At 40.5% G+C, this 17934-nt stretch overlaps 1 protein-coding gene across 3 annotated transcripts in view; it reads left to right on the top strand.

Annotated features, from left to right (window-relative positions):
- The first annotated feature begins 3389 nt into the window (after positions 1 to 3389).
- The window catches only part of AMPH (amphiphysin), a 256655-nt gene continuing 242110 nt past the window's right edge, over positions 3390 to 17934 (top strand). For 2 of the 3 annotated variants that reach the window (XM_017867370.1, XM_017867369.1), the window contains exon 1: positions 3390 to 3668. In XM_017867370.1, coding sequence (XP_017722859.1) covers positions 3600 to 3668 — 69 coding nt within the window. In that variant the 5' untranslated portion in view covers positions 3390 to 3599. The remainder of the gene's footprint in view (positions 3669 to 17934) is intronic. The other variant, XM_017867368.1, reaches the window with a different exon arrangement.

The raw sequence follows: 17934 nt of genomic DNA, 5'->3' as shown, positions 1-17934 counted from the left end.
ATTCTGCCTTGCATGGATGAAAATCTGGAGTTAGTGTTGTGATACTTTTTGTGAATCCTACCTAAGTAAATATTGAATATAATTTGATGCCTAAGTGTGTCCCAGAAATTAGAAAGAATTGTGGTTCCTTTTCATTAACAGTAAATCTATAAGGATTGGATGGATCATATGTTTCCTTGACTGAAGAGAGAGAAAAATGGATGCCAATATTAGGAAGAAGTACAAGCCATCAAGAAATTGTGGGCATGTCCTATGGTTGGAGAATGAAGGAAGTATGCATGAAATCATGGTCCTATCACTTTGGAGTTGAATGATTCCGCTGAGATCATCTTGTCCTGTAGACCCCCATCCTTTGGCAGGGCAGTGCTGCAGTTCTGCAGAGGGCTCTTAGAGAGTGTCTAGAATGAGCCACCTGGCAACCTGAAAGTAGACACCAATTTACCTTTCTGTTGGAGTGAAATGTTTTCATGACCATTTGCACATAATGTTTTAATATGCTCAGCGTGTATTCCAAGTAGAATCATCAAGAAATGACAAGCCTCCCTTTTCCACCCACATCACAGAACTAGATTTGGGCATCTGAATAATAAAGAAAATTAACCGTTTGCAATTTTATTTTAAAATATATTTATTGAGTTCCAAAAATGTGGGTGGGTGGGGTGGGAATAATTACAGGACAGACAAAAGCTGGTACTTTGGGGGCTGAGGGCTTGAGTTCTAAGGAAGCAGAGAAAAAGTAAGTCTGGTACTCGGAACTCCCGTCCCTTGCCTGACAGAGAGAGGGCAGTGATGTCTGCAGAGGGAGCTGTATCTAAAACCAGTATAGATGGCTGTGGGGCTCACAGTGCAAGAGTGACAATGGACTGATATTCTCTAGAACACTTCTGGTGTATTCCAGCATTCTGAGACTTGTATCCTCACAGTCAAGATCCCAAGGTAGAGCTAAGATTCTGAACCCTGTATTAGTCAGAGTTCTCTAGAATGACAGAACTGATGAAAAAAAAATATATATATAAAATGTGTGTATATATATTATGTGTGTGTATATATATAATGTGTGTATATATGTGTGTGTATGTATAGATATATATATGTAGGATATATATATATATATATTTATGTATATATACACGAGTTTTTAAGTATTAACTCACACGATTACAAGGTCCCACAATAGGCTGTCTGCAGGCTGAGAAGCAAGGAGAGCCAGTCTGAGTCCCAAAACTCAAGAACTTGGAGTCTGATGTTCGAGGGCAGGAAGCATCCAGCATGGGAGAAAGATGTAGGCTGGGAGGCCTGGCCAGTCTCTCTTTTCACATTTTTCTGCCCGTTTCTATTCTAGCCAAGCTGGCAGCTGATTGATTAGATTGTGCCCACCCAGATTAAGGGTGGGTCTGCCTTTCTGAGCCCACTGACTCAAATGTTAATCTCCTTCGGCAACACCCTCATAGACACACCCAGGATCAATACTTTGTATCCTTCAATTTAACCGAGTTGACACTCAGTATAACAATTTCAGCCCCAAAGGCCCCTGTTTGAGGGAGGTGACTCAAATTCCTAGTTTCTGAGCATAGCCTTTTCCATTGAATGTTGACCATGCGGTGGATTTTTTTTTTAATCTCTCTGAAATAAACCTCTGTTTACTTGGAGTTTTATAAGTAGGACTCATCCAAATTTGCTCAGAACTTTCCCAGTGTTAGCACTAAGAGTCCTGTATCCTGGAAATTCCTTAATTCCTAAGCAAACTGGGGCAGATATTTATCCTAGGGAAATAAGAGCCAAGCACATAGACCAGGTGTTCCAGGTACCTACTGTTTTACAATAAAGCATTACAAAAGTGATCAACTCATAAAAACTGTTTTGTTTGCTCACATTCTGCACTCTGGCTGGGATTAGCTGAGTGGTTCTTCCGCTGGTCTTGCTGATGGTTGCTTGTGTGGCTGCATCCAGTCAGTGAACTGATTGGAGAATGGGCTCAGCTGGGACATTTTGGCTGCTCTCTCTCTCTCTCTCTCTCTTTCTCTCTCTCTCTCTCTCTCTCTCTCTGGGTAATCTCAGGACTCTCCCTTTCTGCACGCCCTCTCCTTGTTATTTTATTTTATTTTTGCAGCAGGGTAGCTGAATTAGCTGAATTTCCTATATGGTGTCACAGGAATCCCCAGAGTGCAAAACTTGCCTGGTTTCTAGGTTGGTGGGGACTGGAATTACCACGGCATCACTTTCACCACATCTTATTGATTAAAGCTGGTCATAGCATCATTCTAGAATCAAGGTGAGGGGACTACAGGACAACACAAGAGTGAATACCAGGTGGCAGCTCGCTGAGGTCTACCAATGTAACAGTTTCCTCCAGAGACACAGTAGGATGCTCACCTGGACTCATAAGATTCACTGCGAGCGACCACTTCTGACGCCTGTTTGTAGGGCACCACCTGACTTCCTCTCCTCACACTCTCAGTGAGAATGGAATATGAATAGTTTGACCATTGGTCAGAGCCAACAAGAGCTCTGGGTGTAGGGCAGGTTTATCCCTATCATTCGTACTTCTCCCAAGCATTAGTAAGAATAATAGGGATGGTGAGTCCCTGTTAAGGTTGCTAAAAGGTTTCCAAGGAAATAACAAGTTAGGAGGCCTGGGTCTCCACGGTTGATGCGAAGCTGTAAGGGACTTGACTGTTCCATGCACCATTTCTTGAGGAGTAGTCTATTCTAAAGTTTCTGCCCAGCACAGGGATTTTGGAGATGACCAAAACACATCGCCTGTCTTCCCGAAGCTGACCCTTCTCAACGCGGGTCTCCCCACCCTGCTAACTCTTGTTTTAAAGTTTAAACAAGTGTCAGCGATGGTCCCTCCCCGCTTTGCTCTCCACCCGCCTCTCTCCTGCAGCTCTAACTTGGTTAGTTTCTCAGCCAGGCCCCCTCACTGGGCTGTGAGCCTCCTGAGGGTAGGGCGACCTCCATACCTTCTTCTGCAACACCCAGGGTGGATGGAGGGGGCTCTGTTAGCTAGAGACTTTTGGGAGCAGCAAGGGACCAGCCCCATAACCGCCACTTCAGAGCAGCTCCAATCCAGCTGACTTCCACATCCCCGGGGTTCTTCCTTTCTTTTTTTTCTTTTTTCTTTTTTTTTTTTTGTCTCCCCTGTTCTTTTTTTTTTTTTTTTTGCTGGAAAGAATCAGGTCCCTTCACTCTCTCCCAACACGAACTGCGTTAAAAGAACCCCCGAGCTGCCTCTGGGCCCAGGGACTTCTGCTTGGCTTGCTTCCCTTTCTCCTCTCGACACTCTTCCATCATTGAGGACACAATCTGGCTTCTGGCTTTTCCCTCTCTTTTTCTTGGCCTCTTTCCCTTTCTTCCCCCGCCCCTTGTCCCCGTGTCACAGCCAGTCCCGACGCATCCCGCCCCCGCTCTGTCGCTTTAAGCTGGTCCCGCCGCTGCGCCCCGCCCTCACCCCTCCGCGCCCCGCGGCTCCCCGCCGGTTCTCCCGCTCCTCCCCTGCTCGGCCCTCTCCTCCTCCTCCCGCTCCTCCTCCCGCTCCTCCGCGCCGCCGCCAGCCCCGCTGCGCGCTCTGCTCTTCGCAGCTCCCCGGACCCGCAGCCATGGCCGACATCAAGACGGGCATCTTCGCCAAGAACGTCCAGAAGCGACTCAACCGCGCGCAGGAAAAGGTCAGCTGTGGGCTGCTGGGGCTGGGGCCGGGGACGCCAGGCGGGGGCTTGGCTGGAGGGCACCGGGTGCGGCGGCGCGGGGCCCGAGCCTCTGGATGCGGCGCGCTGCGGAGCGGGGCCGGGGCCAGGGATGCGGGGACGCCCTGCCCTCCGCTCGGTGACTGCAGCAAGGCGCGACCGGGGCGCCGCGGGGAGGACGGAGCGCCAGGGACCCGCAGACCCCGGCCCCGGAGGCGCGGGATATGTCCAACCCCGGAGCCCGCCAGGGGTGGCCGCTCTCCTGGCCCCAAGCCGGGCAACAGAAGTAGCAGGTGCGGCCGCTCGCTCCCTGCGCCCGGAGCAGAGCGCATCTCCCGGCGTCCGCATCTCCCGGCGTCCGCATCTCCCGGCGTCCGCATCTCCCGGCGTCCGCATCTCCCGGCGTCCGCATCTCCCGGCGTCCGCATCTCCCGGGTCGGCTCCCAGCGCGCCCGCAGGCAGCTCGCGCGGACGCGGCCCGCAGATCAGGGCGGGAGATTGCGGCAGCAGTCCTTCTTGCGGGGGATTTTGTAGCTACTTAAGCGCAGTAGACGAGAACGATTTAACAGAGAAGCCACCAAAATATCTCCCAGGACCAATAGGGCAGGATCGTGATCACAGAGTGCTGTCTAGCGAGTTCTGAAGTTCAAAACAGAGAGCTAGATACACACACTTTTATTTTTGGTCTGTATGTTTGTGTCCCTTTTGACGCCAGTGTCCTTCTTTAGAAGGTCAAAAATAAATATGACCTGAACCTAATAGTTCCTTTCTGCACATTTCTGCACAAAGAGGGACCTTTTATTGCGTTTTAAAAAATCCAGATTGCACAGATTGGGTTCTCTGTTGTTTTGCAAGTCCGTCAGTAAATTGCCCACAGTAATTTTTTTCCCCAGAGATGTGCATTAATGGAACCCAGGTCCGTAGCAAGCACAGCCCCAAGCAGGTGGAGGGGAGTTGTATCAGACACCAGGCTTGCCTGGCTTCCTTGGTCACTGCTGTATCTGACGGCCCTAAGGTCTTCATTTGTGTCCTGAGCAAAGGACATTTCATTTATATTGTAGCTTGAGCATTGTACTTGAAAATCAACACCGGCTAATGAGCCTCATGATTGGTATCACTTGAACTGTGTTCTCTTTCACGTGGCAGTATTTTCCGTCCCTACGATATGGGGTGTTTAGCGTTTTCCTGTTTTACTGGAAGTCGGATTTGCCATGTTGCTCAGGATGGCAATGAATTTCCCTCTTCAGACCCAATCTCAGGCTGCCTCCCAGTTTCGGCTGACCCTGAGTTGCTGAGCAGAGGGGGCACTGATCCCTTTTGTCCCCAGGCCCAGAGGCTTGGTGGCTGCCTCTAGTCCCTCCCTCCACACATGCACACTCTTCATGCAGTAAGAGGATTGTATTTCTTTTAATATCTACCCAAGCTCATCCTGAACTAAAGTGATCCTCCTCCTGCCGCTCCCTCTGCAGCTGAATTAGCAAGGCTGCCTGCTCCTTTCCAGGCCCGGGTTACTTGTGCAGAAAGTAGCCAGGGATCTGCTGGCCTTGGGATCTGGGCCAGGTTTTGTCATCCTTTTTCCACACTTCATTTTACCCACTTGTAGGTACTCCTCCTCCTGCCTTCCAAGTAATTACTTGACTCTTCAGTCTGAGGCTTTTCACTGAATCCACTTTCCATCTGTGAAGGAATTCAGTGGTATGGTCTGCCTTTTCACATATTGAATTATTTCTTAATCTAGGTCACCAGCTGTTAATATGCTCAAAATAAGTGAAAAGAAAACCTAATCTCTCTTGCAGAGCATTCAAGTCCTATGATTTGTCAAAACTCACTTTTTCACGATCAGACTCAAGTGTAATTTATGACCGCAGTTGTGGATGGTGGTCAGTCTTCTATGGGAGCGGGGGTAAGAGTCCCTCTTGGGGCTTCAAGGGTCCTATTTTCTTCCCTGGGGAAAGGTGCTGATGAAAAGTGCCTGCCACACCTAGTATAGGAGGTTCAAACACTAACAGGCTAAGAGTATAGGTTCTGCCCCAGGGTGAGTTCTGCCCCCATTTCTGAGTCTGTGTAGCATCGGAATATGCTTGGCACTGTTATGCCCAGACCGTTTATTCCCTGAAGAAGACCACCAGAGTCCAGAGTCAAAGCCAAGCGGCAAGGATCTTTAATGCAAGTTCGAACTTGGTCCCTCCGTTCTACAACATACAAGAGGGCCCCGAATGATGCATGTGCCCGCTTTTTATAGCCCGATGCATACAGGATATGTAAGGTTACAGAGGTACAAAGGAATTCTTTTGGTTGCAGCATTACAACTGGTAATTGGTTAATACAATTAACAGTTTTCTATTTGTTCCCATGCATTTAGTAAAACTACAAACGGTTGTGACCTTATCAGGGGCTCTCTAGGTGGTGTTTCTGAGATGTGTGAGGGGGGGATGTGTTTGTGTTGGGCTCAGGAAGTTGGGACAAAATAGAGGATTGTGTTTGTACTGGGCCCAGGACTAAGATATGTGGCAGACACCGGTAATTAGAGCAGGACAGAGACTTTCACAACGTTTGTCCTTACAATGTCTGGAGTCTATAGATAACCTAATCGGTTAGGTCCGGGGTCTATCTTTAACTAGGCTCAGGGCGCCGCCCGGGCTGTCAGGGCGCTGCCCGGGCTGTTTGCCTGTGGACTTCATTTCTGCCTTTTAGTTTTTTTCATTTGATCTCTTTCAGCACAAAGAGAAGAGGGCATGTGGACATCCAGGTTAAGCAGCCCAGCCCCCAAATGGAGGCCGCTGGAGAATGGAAAGCACAGTGTGTTACTGTGGGAGACTCCATTAGACATATCCCCCCGTGATTCCCTCTTTCTACACCTTTGGCTTCTTCCTCTTCTCCAGAGCAGACTTTCATCTCAATAACTATAGACCATATATATTCTTGAGACCTTTTACTTCTTGTTTTTACAACCAAATTTTCTTAAATGAGAGTCCACTCCGTTGACTTTCTTATCATCTGTGCTTCACCTAAAAGCTTGCATACGTTTAGGCTCCAGCTGCATGTCCGAAATCACTCTTAGAGGTGACTTATGGCTTTTTATGAATTTTAAGTACTTTTTTTTCTTACTGAAAGTCAGTGAAGATTCATTGGAGAAAGGCTGAAATGTATTAGTCAGCAGAAAAAAAAAACGGAAGGCTGAAATGTACATATAAACAGAAAAAAACTCCAGCAAATTAGGAAACACATAATTCTACTACTCGGAAATTTTACTACCATTTGATGTGTATGTGAGCAGATCTTTTTCCATGTGTGTATGCATTTATACAACCAAAACAGTTTCATTGCTGTATGTTTGACGACCTGTTTATTTCACTTCATAATTACGAACATCCTTCTATACATGTACATATTTTCCATCAATATTTTAAATTATTGAACACTATTGGAATGTATGGATTATAATGAATGCCTTGTCTTTTGAATATTCATTTTCCAGTGTTTCTATAAATAAGTACAAGTCAATAAGCAAATTTGTAGGGAGAATGTTTGCACACATCTTTATCTCCTTAGATAAATTCCTAGAAGAAGACTTATTGTGTCCAAGGTTTGCCTATTTTTATTATAGCCAGATTGCCTTCCAGAAAGGTGTACCAATTTACATTCTCATCAGCAGTCCATGAAACACTTGCCAACGCTGGATAATAAAATTTAAAACAATATTTAGCTATGTCATTGGATAAAATTTGTTCATGATTAATTTCATTTGTTTGATTTTTAAAAAGTAAACTTTTTTGCATTCCTGTTTTATTCTTGAATTGTGCATTTATATTTTGCCCATTTTCTGTAGCATTTCAATCTTGTTATTACTAAGGGCAAAACTTTATCAATCCTGAGGGTTACAACCATGCTTTCTTCCTTTTCTATTTGCTTTTAAATTGTTTGGTGATTTCTACTGATAAAATGTTTCTGTTGGTGTTTTATGGATATCTACTTACATGTATTGGTTGGTTTTGTCTCATTTCTCTTCTGTGTGGTTGAATTAGTCAGGATCCTGCTACTTGCAGGTATCAGAAAGCTCAACCCAAACTGGCTTAAGGAAAAAAGGAATTTAATTGCTAATAATAATATCTAACAATTTATATATGGTTCTTGCACATATAAATTTAGGTTAGCTTGCAATGAATGAAAGCTATATATTCACATAAGATATATGAATATCTTACCTATATTAGGCTATATATGTATTCTTATACATGTGTATATATAAAAGTATACGCAGACTATATCCTTCCTTCAGCATTTTTACAGAACTATTTGGTATAACTCTCAATGGCCCAAACTGGGCCTTCTGCCTATCTCTGGAAGAAAAAACATCTCTGAGAGCAAGGGCCAAGACCATGGGTTGGACTGGTTGAATTAGGCCCGAGTCACAAGCCAGTGCAAAAGCCAGGAATGAATATTCCCCTGAATGATATGGACTGTTAGTGGAGGAGGTAGGGAACTCAGAGTACAGAATGGGGAGTGGATGCTGGGCTGGCAAAATAAATGATATTCACAGAGGCGTCCCTAAAAGACCTTCTCCATCCCAGGTTTATATAAATAATCACATATTTAATATTTGTTCAACATTTTTATGTGTACAGTTAAAAAATATTAGTAAAATACTTGTCATGAAAAACTGTGTATCCTTCGCCTACTTTTTGATGGGGTTGTTTTTTTCTTGTGAATTTGTTTAAGTTCCTTGTAGACTCTGGATATTAGACCTTTGTCAGATGGATAGATAGCAAAAATTTTCTCCCACTCTGATGCTAGTTTCTTTTGCTGTGCAGAAGCTCTTTAGTTTAATTAGATCCCATTTGTCAATTTTGGCTTTAGTTGCAATTGCTTTTGGTATTTTAGTCATAGAGTCTTTGCCCATGCCTATGTCCTGAGTAGTATTGCCTAGGTTTTCTTCTAGGGATTTTATGGTTTTAGGTTTTACATTTTAGTCTTTGATCCATCTTGAGTTAATTTTTGTATAAAGTGTAAGGAAGGGATCCAGTCTCTGTTTTCTGCTTATGGCTAGCCAGTTTTCCCAGCACCATTTTGTAAATAGGGACACCTTTCCCCATTGCTTATTTTTGTCAGATTTGTCGAAGATCAGATGGCTGTAGATGTGTGGTGTTATTTCTGAGGTCTCTGTTCTGTTCCATTGGTCTATATATCTGTTTTGGTACCAGTACCATGCTGTTTTGGTTACTGTAGCCTTGTAGTATAGTTTGAAGTGGGGCTTAAAACCTAGATGATGGGTTCATAGGTGCAGCAAACCACCGTGGCACATGTATACCTATGTAACAAACCTGCCCATTCTGCACATGTATCCCGTATCCCAGAACTTAAAGTAAAATTAAAAAAAAAAGAAAAGAAAATAGCAGCCCCTGTTCCCCTCTCCTCAACCTTCAATCTTTTCAGAGGCAATAGTGCTAACCATGAGATTTCTCAAAAATTTTTGCTTATACAGCTGTTTCTTGATCTATCTTTTAATGTATGGTGAAGATATGTAGATTTAGTGTTTTTATTTCTCCTCTAGTTCTTCCCCTAATTATATACTGAAACAAATTTGTTATTGCAAAATACTACATTTTAAAGATTGAAGTCCAATTTTGATTGAATAAAGTGCACAAATCTTAAGTGTTCAGCTTCATGAGTTTCTATGTATATGGATATCTGCATCGCTACCACCCAGATAAGTAACAGAATATTTCTTCCATCCCAGTTACCTATCATTTCTTTGCCTTTCCTGTTCTTTGTCTTTTTATGTTCATACCTTTTAAATTATTTTACTCTCTTTTCCCTGATAAGCACCTTTACGTGTACTTATTGGTAATTTTGATAACTTCTTTCGTGAAGTCTCATTAAAGTCTCTTGCCAGTATTTTATTTGGGTCCCTTGTCTTTCTTTTATTACTGTTTACTTCTCTGTGTATTCAGGATATGAGTTCTTTATCAGGTGGACATCTTATATTTTCTTCCAGACAGTGTCTTGCTTTTTAACTTTCTTAGTGGTACCCTTTGATGAGTGACAGTTTAAAGTTTTCCTGAAGTCTTATGCGAGGATTTTTTCATGCAACTTTTAGTTTTTCCTGGAGTTAATAATTGCCTTGCCTTTAAAAATTTGCTTATTTTTTAAATGAACTTTAAAACGTTGTTTATTCTTGCTTCATCCGATATGTCAAATGTTTATCAATATTGTTGTTTGAGGTTCAATATATCAAATAATGTAGTTGCTCATTTTCTCATCCTGGAGATATCCTTTTTGGATGCCTCTGCCCTTTTGCAGTAATCTGGGCTGATTTTTCTGTAGACCTGCTGCATACATGTCATCCTCGGTCCTCTTTTGCCAGTGTTGGGGTTGAGGAATGGACCTGAAATCTCAAGTATCCTGTATTCTGTATTCCTGGACTTTCAAACAGTCCCCTGCTGTCAGTGTGCTTCATTCTTACCTTCTAGGGTGTGTGGTGGGACCAGGTCGTAACCCTGAGTGCGTTTGTGTGTGTAACTGTGCAGTGAGAGTTGGTTGCTTTTTCATTGGTTGTTCCTGTACCTGCATACTTTTTTTTTCTTGTAGTTTCCTCTGTTCTGCTGATTTCTTTCCATTCTTTCATCTTTTTTAGCTTCTATAAAATGTATGGAACTCTCTTATTCACTAATGCTGCCTTTCCTGTTCTTGTCCTTGTATGTTCATAATTTTTTATTCCTTTACTGTTGCTTTTGTTGGGCTTTGGAATGAGATGGAAATAAGCACATGCAGTCAACCTGCCATGTTTAACCAGATACCTTTATATTTAAATACTTGATCTCTCTGGGATTTTTTTCCCCATCTTCTTCTATTTGTGAAATCCAGTGGCATTTATTTGGTCTTACCTCTCTTTGACCTCTATGCAATATTTAAATCAGTGAAGCACTGCCTTTTTTTTTTTTTACCATGACACTGGTGAGCAGGATACTCAGGAGGCTGAGGCAGAAGAATCTTCCAGGCTTGAACCTGGAAGGCAGAGGATGCAGTGAGCCGAGATCATGCCACTGCACTGCAGCCTGGGTGACAGAGCGAACTCCATCTCAATAATAATAATAATAATAATAATAATAATAATAATAATAGTGGAGTTAGACTATTTAAATTCTAAGGACCTGCCCAGTTTGATATACTTTGATATACTTTGTGTCGTTTTCTCTGTCCCAAGTGATTATTATATAATTGTCTTAGGTACAATTTTTTTTCATGCATTACATCTTCCAAACTAAATTATAGGTACTTGAGGACAAGGACCAAATATCTTGCGAATTGTATGTACTCAGTGATGATGTACTGATTTGCCTTTCCATGTCCTTGCTTGTTAACTTCCCACTCCTGAAAACACATTGCCTTAAAGAATCCTTCCACGATTCTTTCTGTGACTTTTGTGAAAGTATCATAAGGGTTTCATTGTCATTTACTTTGTCATTTTGTGAAAATAGTACAGCAAATGTAATTATCCTTATGGATTCTATACATGGTGGGAACGCTATAAATATTAGGTTGAATCACATGGAATTGTCGTATTTGTAAGTCAAACAGTCAAATATTGGCAGAGTCATGTGCTTCAACACAATGTTGATTGAGTGATATGGTAAGAAAACAATGTTGTCTCCTTCCACCTGTCTGGTTGTGTGACATTTGGATTCTTTTTCAATTGTCGCTTTGCCGATGCCTGCAGTTTTTGTTCTCAAGGAGAAATGTGGACGGTGTGCGTATATAAACAGAATAGGAGAAGGAAGATCCTTCTCTGTCAAGGAGATTTGTACTGTGAGGCCCAGGGCCTTGTCTGTAGAAGAGTAGTTTATACGGCCACGTTTACTTTCGAGGACACTTCAGAGACCAAATCTCTGAGACATATCAGGGTTTCCCTTTTTTCAGATTATCTGAAATCTCTTTTGTTGCCTGCTTCTATGTTTTACAAAGCTTATGCCTTCTTTTCCACTAGGGTTAATTTCTCCAGCTGTACTGGAACCTTCAAAAATTAAAAATAATAATTATGGGACATTCTCAACAGAGTAAAGTTTCCTTCCTCTACCTTTTTTGTTAATGCAAACATATATATACTAACGTATCCTTCTTTCTCCAGGAATGAGTAGAGCAGAGAATAAGAACTGTAGGAACTCAGATTTTAACATTAATAAAAGTTACCATTCTCCTTTAAAACACAGCATATTTGGTCACATTTGAAAAACTAGTTTTTTTTAATAGACCAAACTACTTATCATAACAGAAATATTTGTATAAACAGTATGGCCCCCTTTACTTGGTGTATGAAATTAGGTCGCATTTATTTAAATATTCAAAGTAAATGATTTCTCCTTCCTACCCAATTATTATGAGAATCTCTTACTCCTCCCTGGGGTCCCTGTCTCTTGTGATAATTTCAGGAACCCATGGTGAGCTTCCCTTCTTTAAATGAGTCAATGGTTTTTGCTACAGCTTTGTGAGAAAGGGTTCCTAATGTGAGTCCAGCATTCGGATACTGTTCTTATCCCTGGAGCACTGCAGGGAACAAGAGCACAGTGCAGTGCCCTCACCAGTGGGTCTTAGGGTGGAGGCAGGGGCTGGAAGCCTTTCTCTCCTGGGTTAGATTCAGCTTCAGTATGCCTGAGCTCCACATGTGTGAGCTCTTTACAAATGAATATCCATGAACATTATACAAACCATTCCCAAATTGTACAAGCCATTCTCAAATTTACTTGTGCATCTACACACACAAATTCCCCCTCGCCCAAGATTTGCTAATAGTACCAGGGTTCCAAAGTTAGGAAAGACTCAATATCCGCACACATTGTGCCTAAAATTATCTATTTCATTCCACGCTGCTCTTCCACTTTTGAGAAAATTATCTTTGGGACACACTAAATTGATTCAAAGTCCACAGTTTGAAAAACACTACCCTAGAGGACCTCTGGTATCCATTCCTGTAACTTGACTATCTTTTGGGCCATTGCAGTTCATCTAAGGGTGCGTGTGTTTGTGTGTGTGTGTGTTTGTGTATTCATACATGCAAATAGATAGTTATATATATTACATACATACGTATATATGACTAAATTCCAAACAAGAAATATTGTGAAGTACCTTAGGCGAAAATGAGTAGAGAAGGGAAAGAATATTTTTTAAAATGATGCATTTTTCTGATATTTTAAAGTCTGTAAATTTCCACCTTACTGTCCAAACACAACTTTAAAAGACTTTCTAGTCATTTACACTACGGGCCACCTGCATAGAATTTCTGAGAAAATAAGTGGCTCAGTGGGCTCCTGTAAAAGGGACAAAAGATATAAAGGTTCCTTGTGTTGCAGATATAATTTTTCCTACATTCTCAGTAAATGGCTAACATTTTCATAATGGAAATGCTGTCACCACAGAGTTTAAGGAATTTACCCATGAAAGAATATAGTAAGACCATCTATACAGCATCATGCAAAATTGAAGTGATAATAATCACGATTTTCTGAGACTGCATCTGTGGGCCACCTTTCAACAGGGAAATGCTGAAACATCATTCTTATTGATTTGAAATCTAAATTTAAGTGTACTATTTGGCTGTAGATGTACTTCCTGAACACACATTGACCAGATCTCTTCTGAGGAATGATGTCATATAAAGCCATGGATAAGATCTTAGTTTTGAAATATTTGCTATGTGATAATCATATATCAATTTTGATCGCCCTGAAGCTACTTAGAACAGATGTACAAAAATGACAAAACCACCATTTTGGTCATTTACATCTTACTCTCATGCAGTTATTTAGTTGAAAACTGAGTTCATAAATGGGAAGAGCTTGAATATATAATAATTTAACAAATTAATAAATACATACGATTTTTTTCCTATCTTAAAGTGCCTATAATGATTTAATAAAATATGCTTAGGCCCATGCATAAATGTGCTTTTATCAAGGCACCTAAAAGTTGTTGAGTAAAGGATGTTAAATTTACATGCTCTATTAGTTATCTATTCTATTGTTACGTCAATCTGTTAGAATTAATTTATTTAGAGCCATTTATTGAGAATCTAATATGTAGAAGGCACTTGCTATAGATTCATGATATAGTAGTTGGCAGAGCTGTCCTGGTTGAGCATACAGAGCCGCAAGAGTTGATAGTGAGATAAACTTTTGCACACACTACTAAGTACATAGTTATTAATTAAAAATGGTAATTTTAACTTACGTATTGGAAAAATACAGTTTCATATATAACTAGGGAACTAATCTAGAGTCAGAGGATTTGAACACAGTTAGTTAAAGAAGGTAGATTTCAAGCTAAGACCGTAAGAATGAATTGTAGCCATCAGATGAGAGGAGTAAGGGTGTGCTTACAGGAGTCAGGAAGCATTCTATACCTCTGACTCTTTGACCTTACTCCTTGAGCATAAACAAGAACTGTAGAATAGAGAATTGGCTGCAAACATTGGCTTTATAAATGATCTCTTCTATCATTTGGATATTTAACTAGGCAAAGTGGACCCTAATTGGGAGGGTCCTACTGTAGTAGCAGTCCCTCTTTTGTGTGATCAGATTTTTACCCTTACCTGTTGAAGGGGCCTTCTGGGGCATAGTTGCCCCCTTGACACAGAGCCAGGACACTGGTTCAGAGCTGACTTGCCCTCTGAACTATCTGTCATCCAAAATCCTTTTTACAACAGCAATAAACTCCAACCCAGTATGTGTTCATGGATTTGTTGAGAGAAGGGTCCCTTATTATAAACCATCAGAAATCCAAAAAAAAGAGAAAGCCCTTATCAAATTATTAAGTGTCACCAATCTATAAAGACGCTTTTGTCTTTAAAAGTCTTAATTGCATTTGGATACCTAACATTTAATCAACATTTAATCAATTGCATATATATATATGCATTTATATATGTACACACATATATATAGCATAGATGCATAGATGGTCCAAACCTTGGGAGGATCTCCCAACTTAGGGTAGCACTGCCTAGGATGTTGAAGAACAGCGTAATAGCTTTCCCTGTAATTACTCTCTAATTCCTCAATATATGAAACATCTGTGTAAGATATCCTGCTTCTTTAACATTTTATATATATATATATTATATATATATATAACTTCAATGAATTGGTATATAATGTACACAGGGGGTGGGGGAGAGAGGGAAAGTGGGAAGGAGAGAGAGTGAGCGAGTGAGAGAGAAATGTAGTTAAGGCTGGCAACTTGACTTAATTATGGGCATTGACTTGATTATTTTGCAGGCAGTGGTCTTGGACATAGGAATAATCAGCTTGAGGTGATTTTCAGCTTGGAAGGAATCCTAAATTAGGGAAGAGAATCTTTTGTAGCAGACAATCTTTTCCTCTATCTGATAATGGTTACAAAACTTTAAATAGTGTAGATGGTCCAAACATCGGGAGGATCTCCCACCTTATGGCAGCACTCCTAGGATGTTGAACAACAGTGTAATATCTTTCTCTATAATTACTCTGTAATCTTTAATATATGAGACATCTGTGTAAGACATCCTGCTTCTTTAAGCTACAGATTTTTCTAACACAATGTCTTCTCTGAGAGTCTCTAGGGAAATGGTGTCCAGACTTCTGTTCCCATCCCTTTACAAAATGCCTGTGACCATGGGGACCACCGGCATTCCTAAACTATAGATTGAGGCCTAAGTCCTTGTAGGGCTCTCCTAGGGACCCATATTGGCCCATAGTTGTTCCTGTTAAGCATAGACAATGAATCCCTTGTAGTTGGATAAAACATTTTATGTCACTTTAATCGTTTAAAATTTATTGAGGCTCATTTTATATTCTAGCATATGGCCTATCCTGGAGAATCTTCCATGTACGCTTGAGAATAACTGTTTTGCTGTTGTTGGGTACAGTGTTCTATAGTTGTGTGTTAGGATGAGTTGGCTTGTTTTCTTGTTGATCTTCTATCTAGATGTTCTGTCAATTATTGAAACTAAGGTATTGGAGTCTTCAGCTATTATTGTTGCATTGTCTGTTTCTTCAGCTCTGTCAGTTTATCCTTTATGTATTTTAGTGCTCTTTTATTAGGTGCATAGTTATATTTGTTACATCTACTTCACAGATTGACCTTTTTGTCATTATTAAATGTCCTTCTTTGTCTCTAGTAGTAATTTTTGTCTTAAAGTCTATTTTGTCTGATACTCGTGTAGCCATTCCAGTTTTCTTTTGGTTACTATAATATTTGCATGATGTATCTTTTTTTTTTTTTTTTTTTTTTTTTTTAAGAGACAGGGTCTTGCTCTGTCACTCAGGCTGGAGTACAGGCACAATCATAACTCACTGCAGCCTTGAATTCCTGGACTCAAGCAATCCTCCTGCCTCAGCCTCTGGAGTAGCTGGGACTACAGGCACTTGCCACGGTGCCTGGCAGCATGAGATATCTTTTTCATTCTTGTACATTCAACTTATTTGTGTATTTGAATCTAAATGTTGTCTCTTGTAGACAGTATTTTGTTAGTTTTTTAAATCAATTTTGCCAATCTCTGCCTTTTAATTGGAATATTAAATATATTTACATTTTATGTAATTAACTGAAAAGACAGGATTTATGTTTGTCATGTGTATCTTATTTCTCTTTGTTGCTCCGTTTTTCATGCCTGCCTTTTGGTGTTAAATAGATATTTTCTGGTGTGGTCTTTTAACTCTCTTGTTGTTTCTTTTACAAACAGTTTTTGAGTTATTTTCTTAGTGGTTGCCCTGGGATTACAGTTAACATCTACATTTGTCACAATGGAGGTCAGATTAATACTAACTCAATTTCAATAGTATATAACATTTTTTCTCCTGTATAGCTCCATTTTCTCTCTTTTGTTGTATTGTGATTGTCGAACACCTTATATGTTTATTTATTTTATGTTCATCAACAAGATTTATAATTATTGCTTTATGCAACTCTGTTAAATCAGATAGAATAATGATGACTTATAAGCAATAATACATTTATACTGTCTTTTGCATTAACCTATGTTGTTACTGGATATTTCAAAAAATATTTTTCTTATGAAATGGACTCTGTTTAATAAACAATTATTAGCTCGTTTGCTCATTAAAAAATAAAGAAAGACCACAGTAGGAGATGTTTGGTGTTGCTAGCACATTTATTAAGCATAACTCCGGCTAAACATAAGGTAATACAAGGAATGAATTAGTTTTTAGCCATAGTATAAATAAAGGTACACTTACTGTCTGCCAACTGGTTTGGATTATTGAGGAAATGTTTCATACTCCCGTTAGTAGTTTTACAATTCCAGTTTTTTTTTTTTTCCATTTCATAGTTAGGAGCTAATCGTAAGTATTACTTATGATACCTCAAGATACATGCAACATTTTATACCTTTTTTCTGGGTACCTGTAACTTTTATCAGATTTTCAAAAAGATCTATGACTTAAAAAGCATAAACACCAGTGAATCTAAAGTATTAAGGGACTCTTGGCTTACATATTTCTGCAAAACTTGAAGAGCAGGAAGGAGAATTAAGTCATCAGTGGATGACACGGCTGCTGGCACCCGGGCACCCAGCATAGTTTATTCTGGGTTTGGTTATGGTCTTTGCTCTTGAAGACTCAGATTATCTAGGCCCCTCAGGATTTGGCCCAAGTATTGTGATAGTTTCAACATAAACCTGTGGTGAATGCCTTCTGCCACTCCAGGTTCCTCATCATACATCTCTAAAATAATTATTTTGATCTGTTATTTAAGGGATAATAAAAATTATTAAGGTAATTCAGTTTTGAAATCACCACAGCCTACAACTTTTTCTAGTTGTCCATTTCATGGAAACTAGAGATCTTTGTGTAGAGGTGGCCCAGGTAAATGGGAGGAACTCCTTATCACAGGTGACCGGGGCATGTCTACATTTATCGCCAGAGTACATCAGATGAGGCCCTGCAGAGTCTGGTTGTAGAGCAGCCCCCTTGGGGTAACACAGTAACACTGATGACATTCCTCTTACACCTTGCTTCCTCAAATTGAAGTAGAAAGACTGTCTGCATGTGTGTTTTTTTGAAACTTTTATAATGAGGTATGAAATACATGTAGTAGGTAGCAAAAATCTTAGCTGTACAGCTTCACACATTTTTATATATGTAAAAATTTTATGTAAAATATTTCTAAATCAAAATCTATATCTACATCTACATTATCTATATTTATATCTACATCTATCTGTATCTGTATCTTATCTATATCTATCCTGTGTTGC

This window comes from Rhinopithecus bieti, unplaced genomic scaffold (assembly GCF_001698545.2).
Source record: "Rhinopithecus bieti isolate Rb0 unplaced genomic scaffold, ASM169854v2 scaffold_2439, whole genome shotgun sequence".
Taxonomy (NCBI): domain Eukaryota; kingdom Metazoa; phylum Chordata; class Mammalia; order Primates; family Cercopithecidae; genus Rhinopithecus; species Rhinopithecus bieti.
The sequence above is the reverse complement of the archived record's forward strand: the minus strand, read 5'-3'. Positions and strand labels throughout refer to the sequence as shown.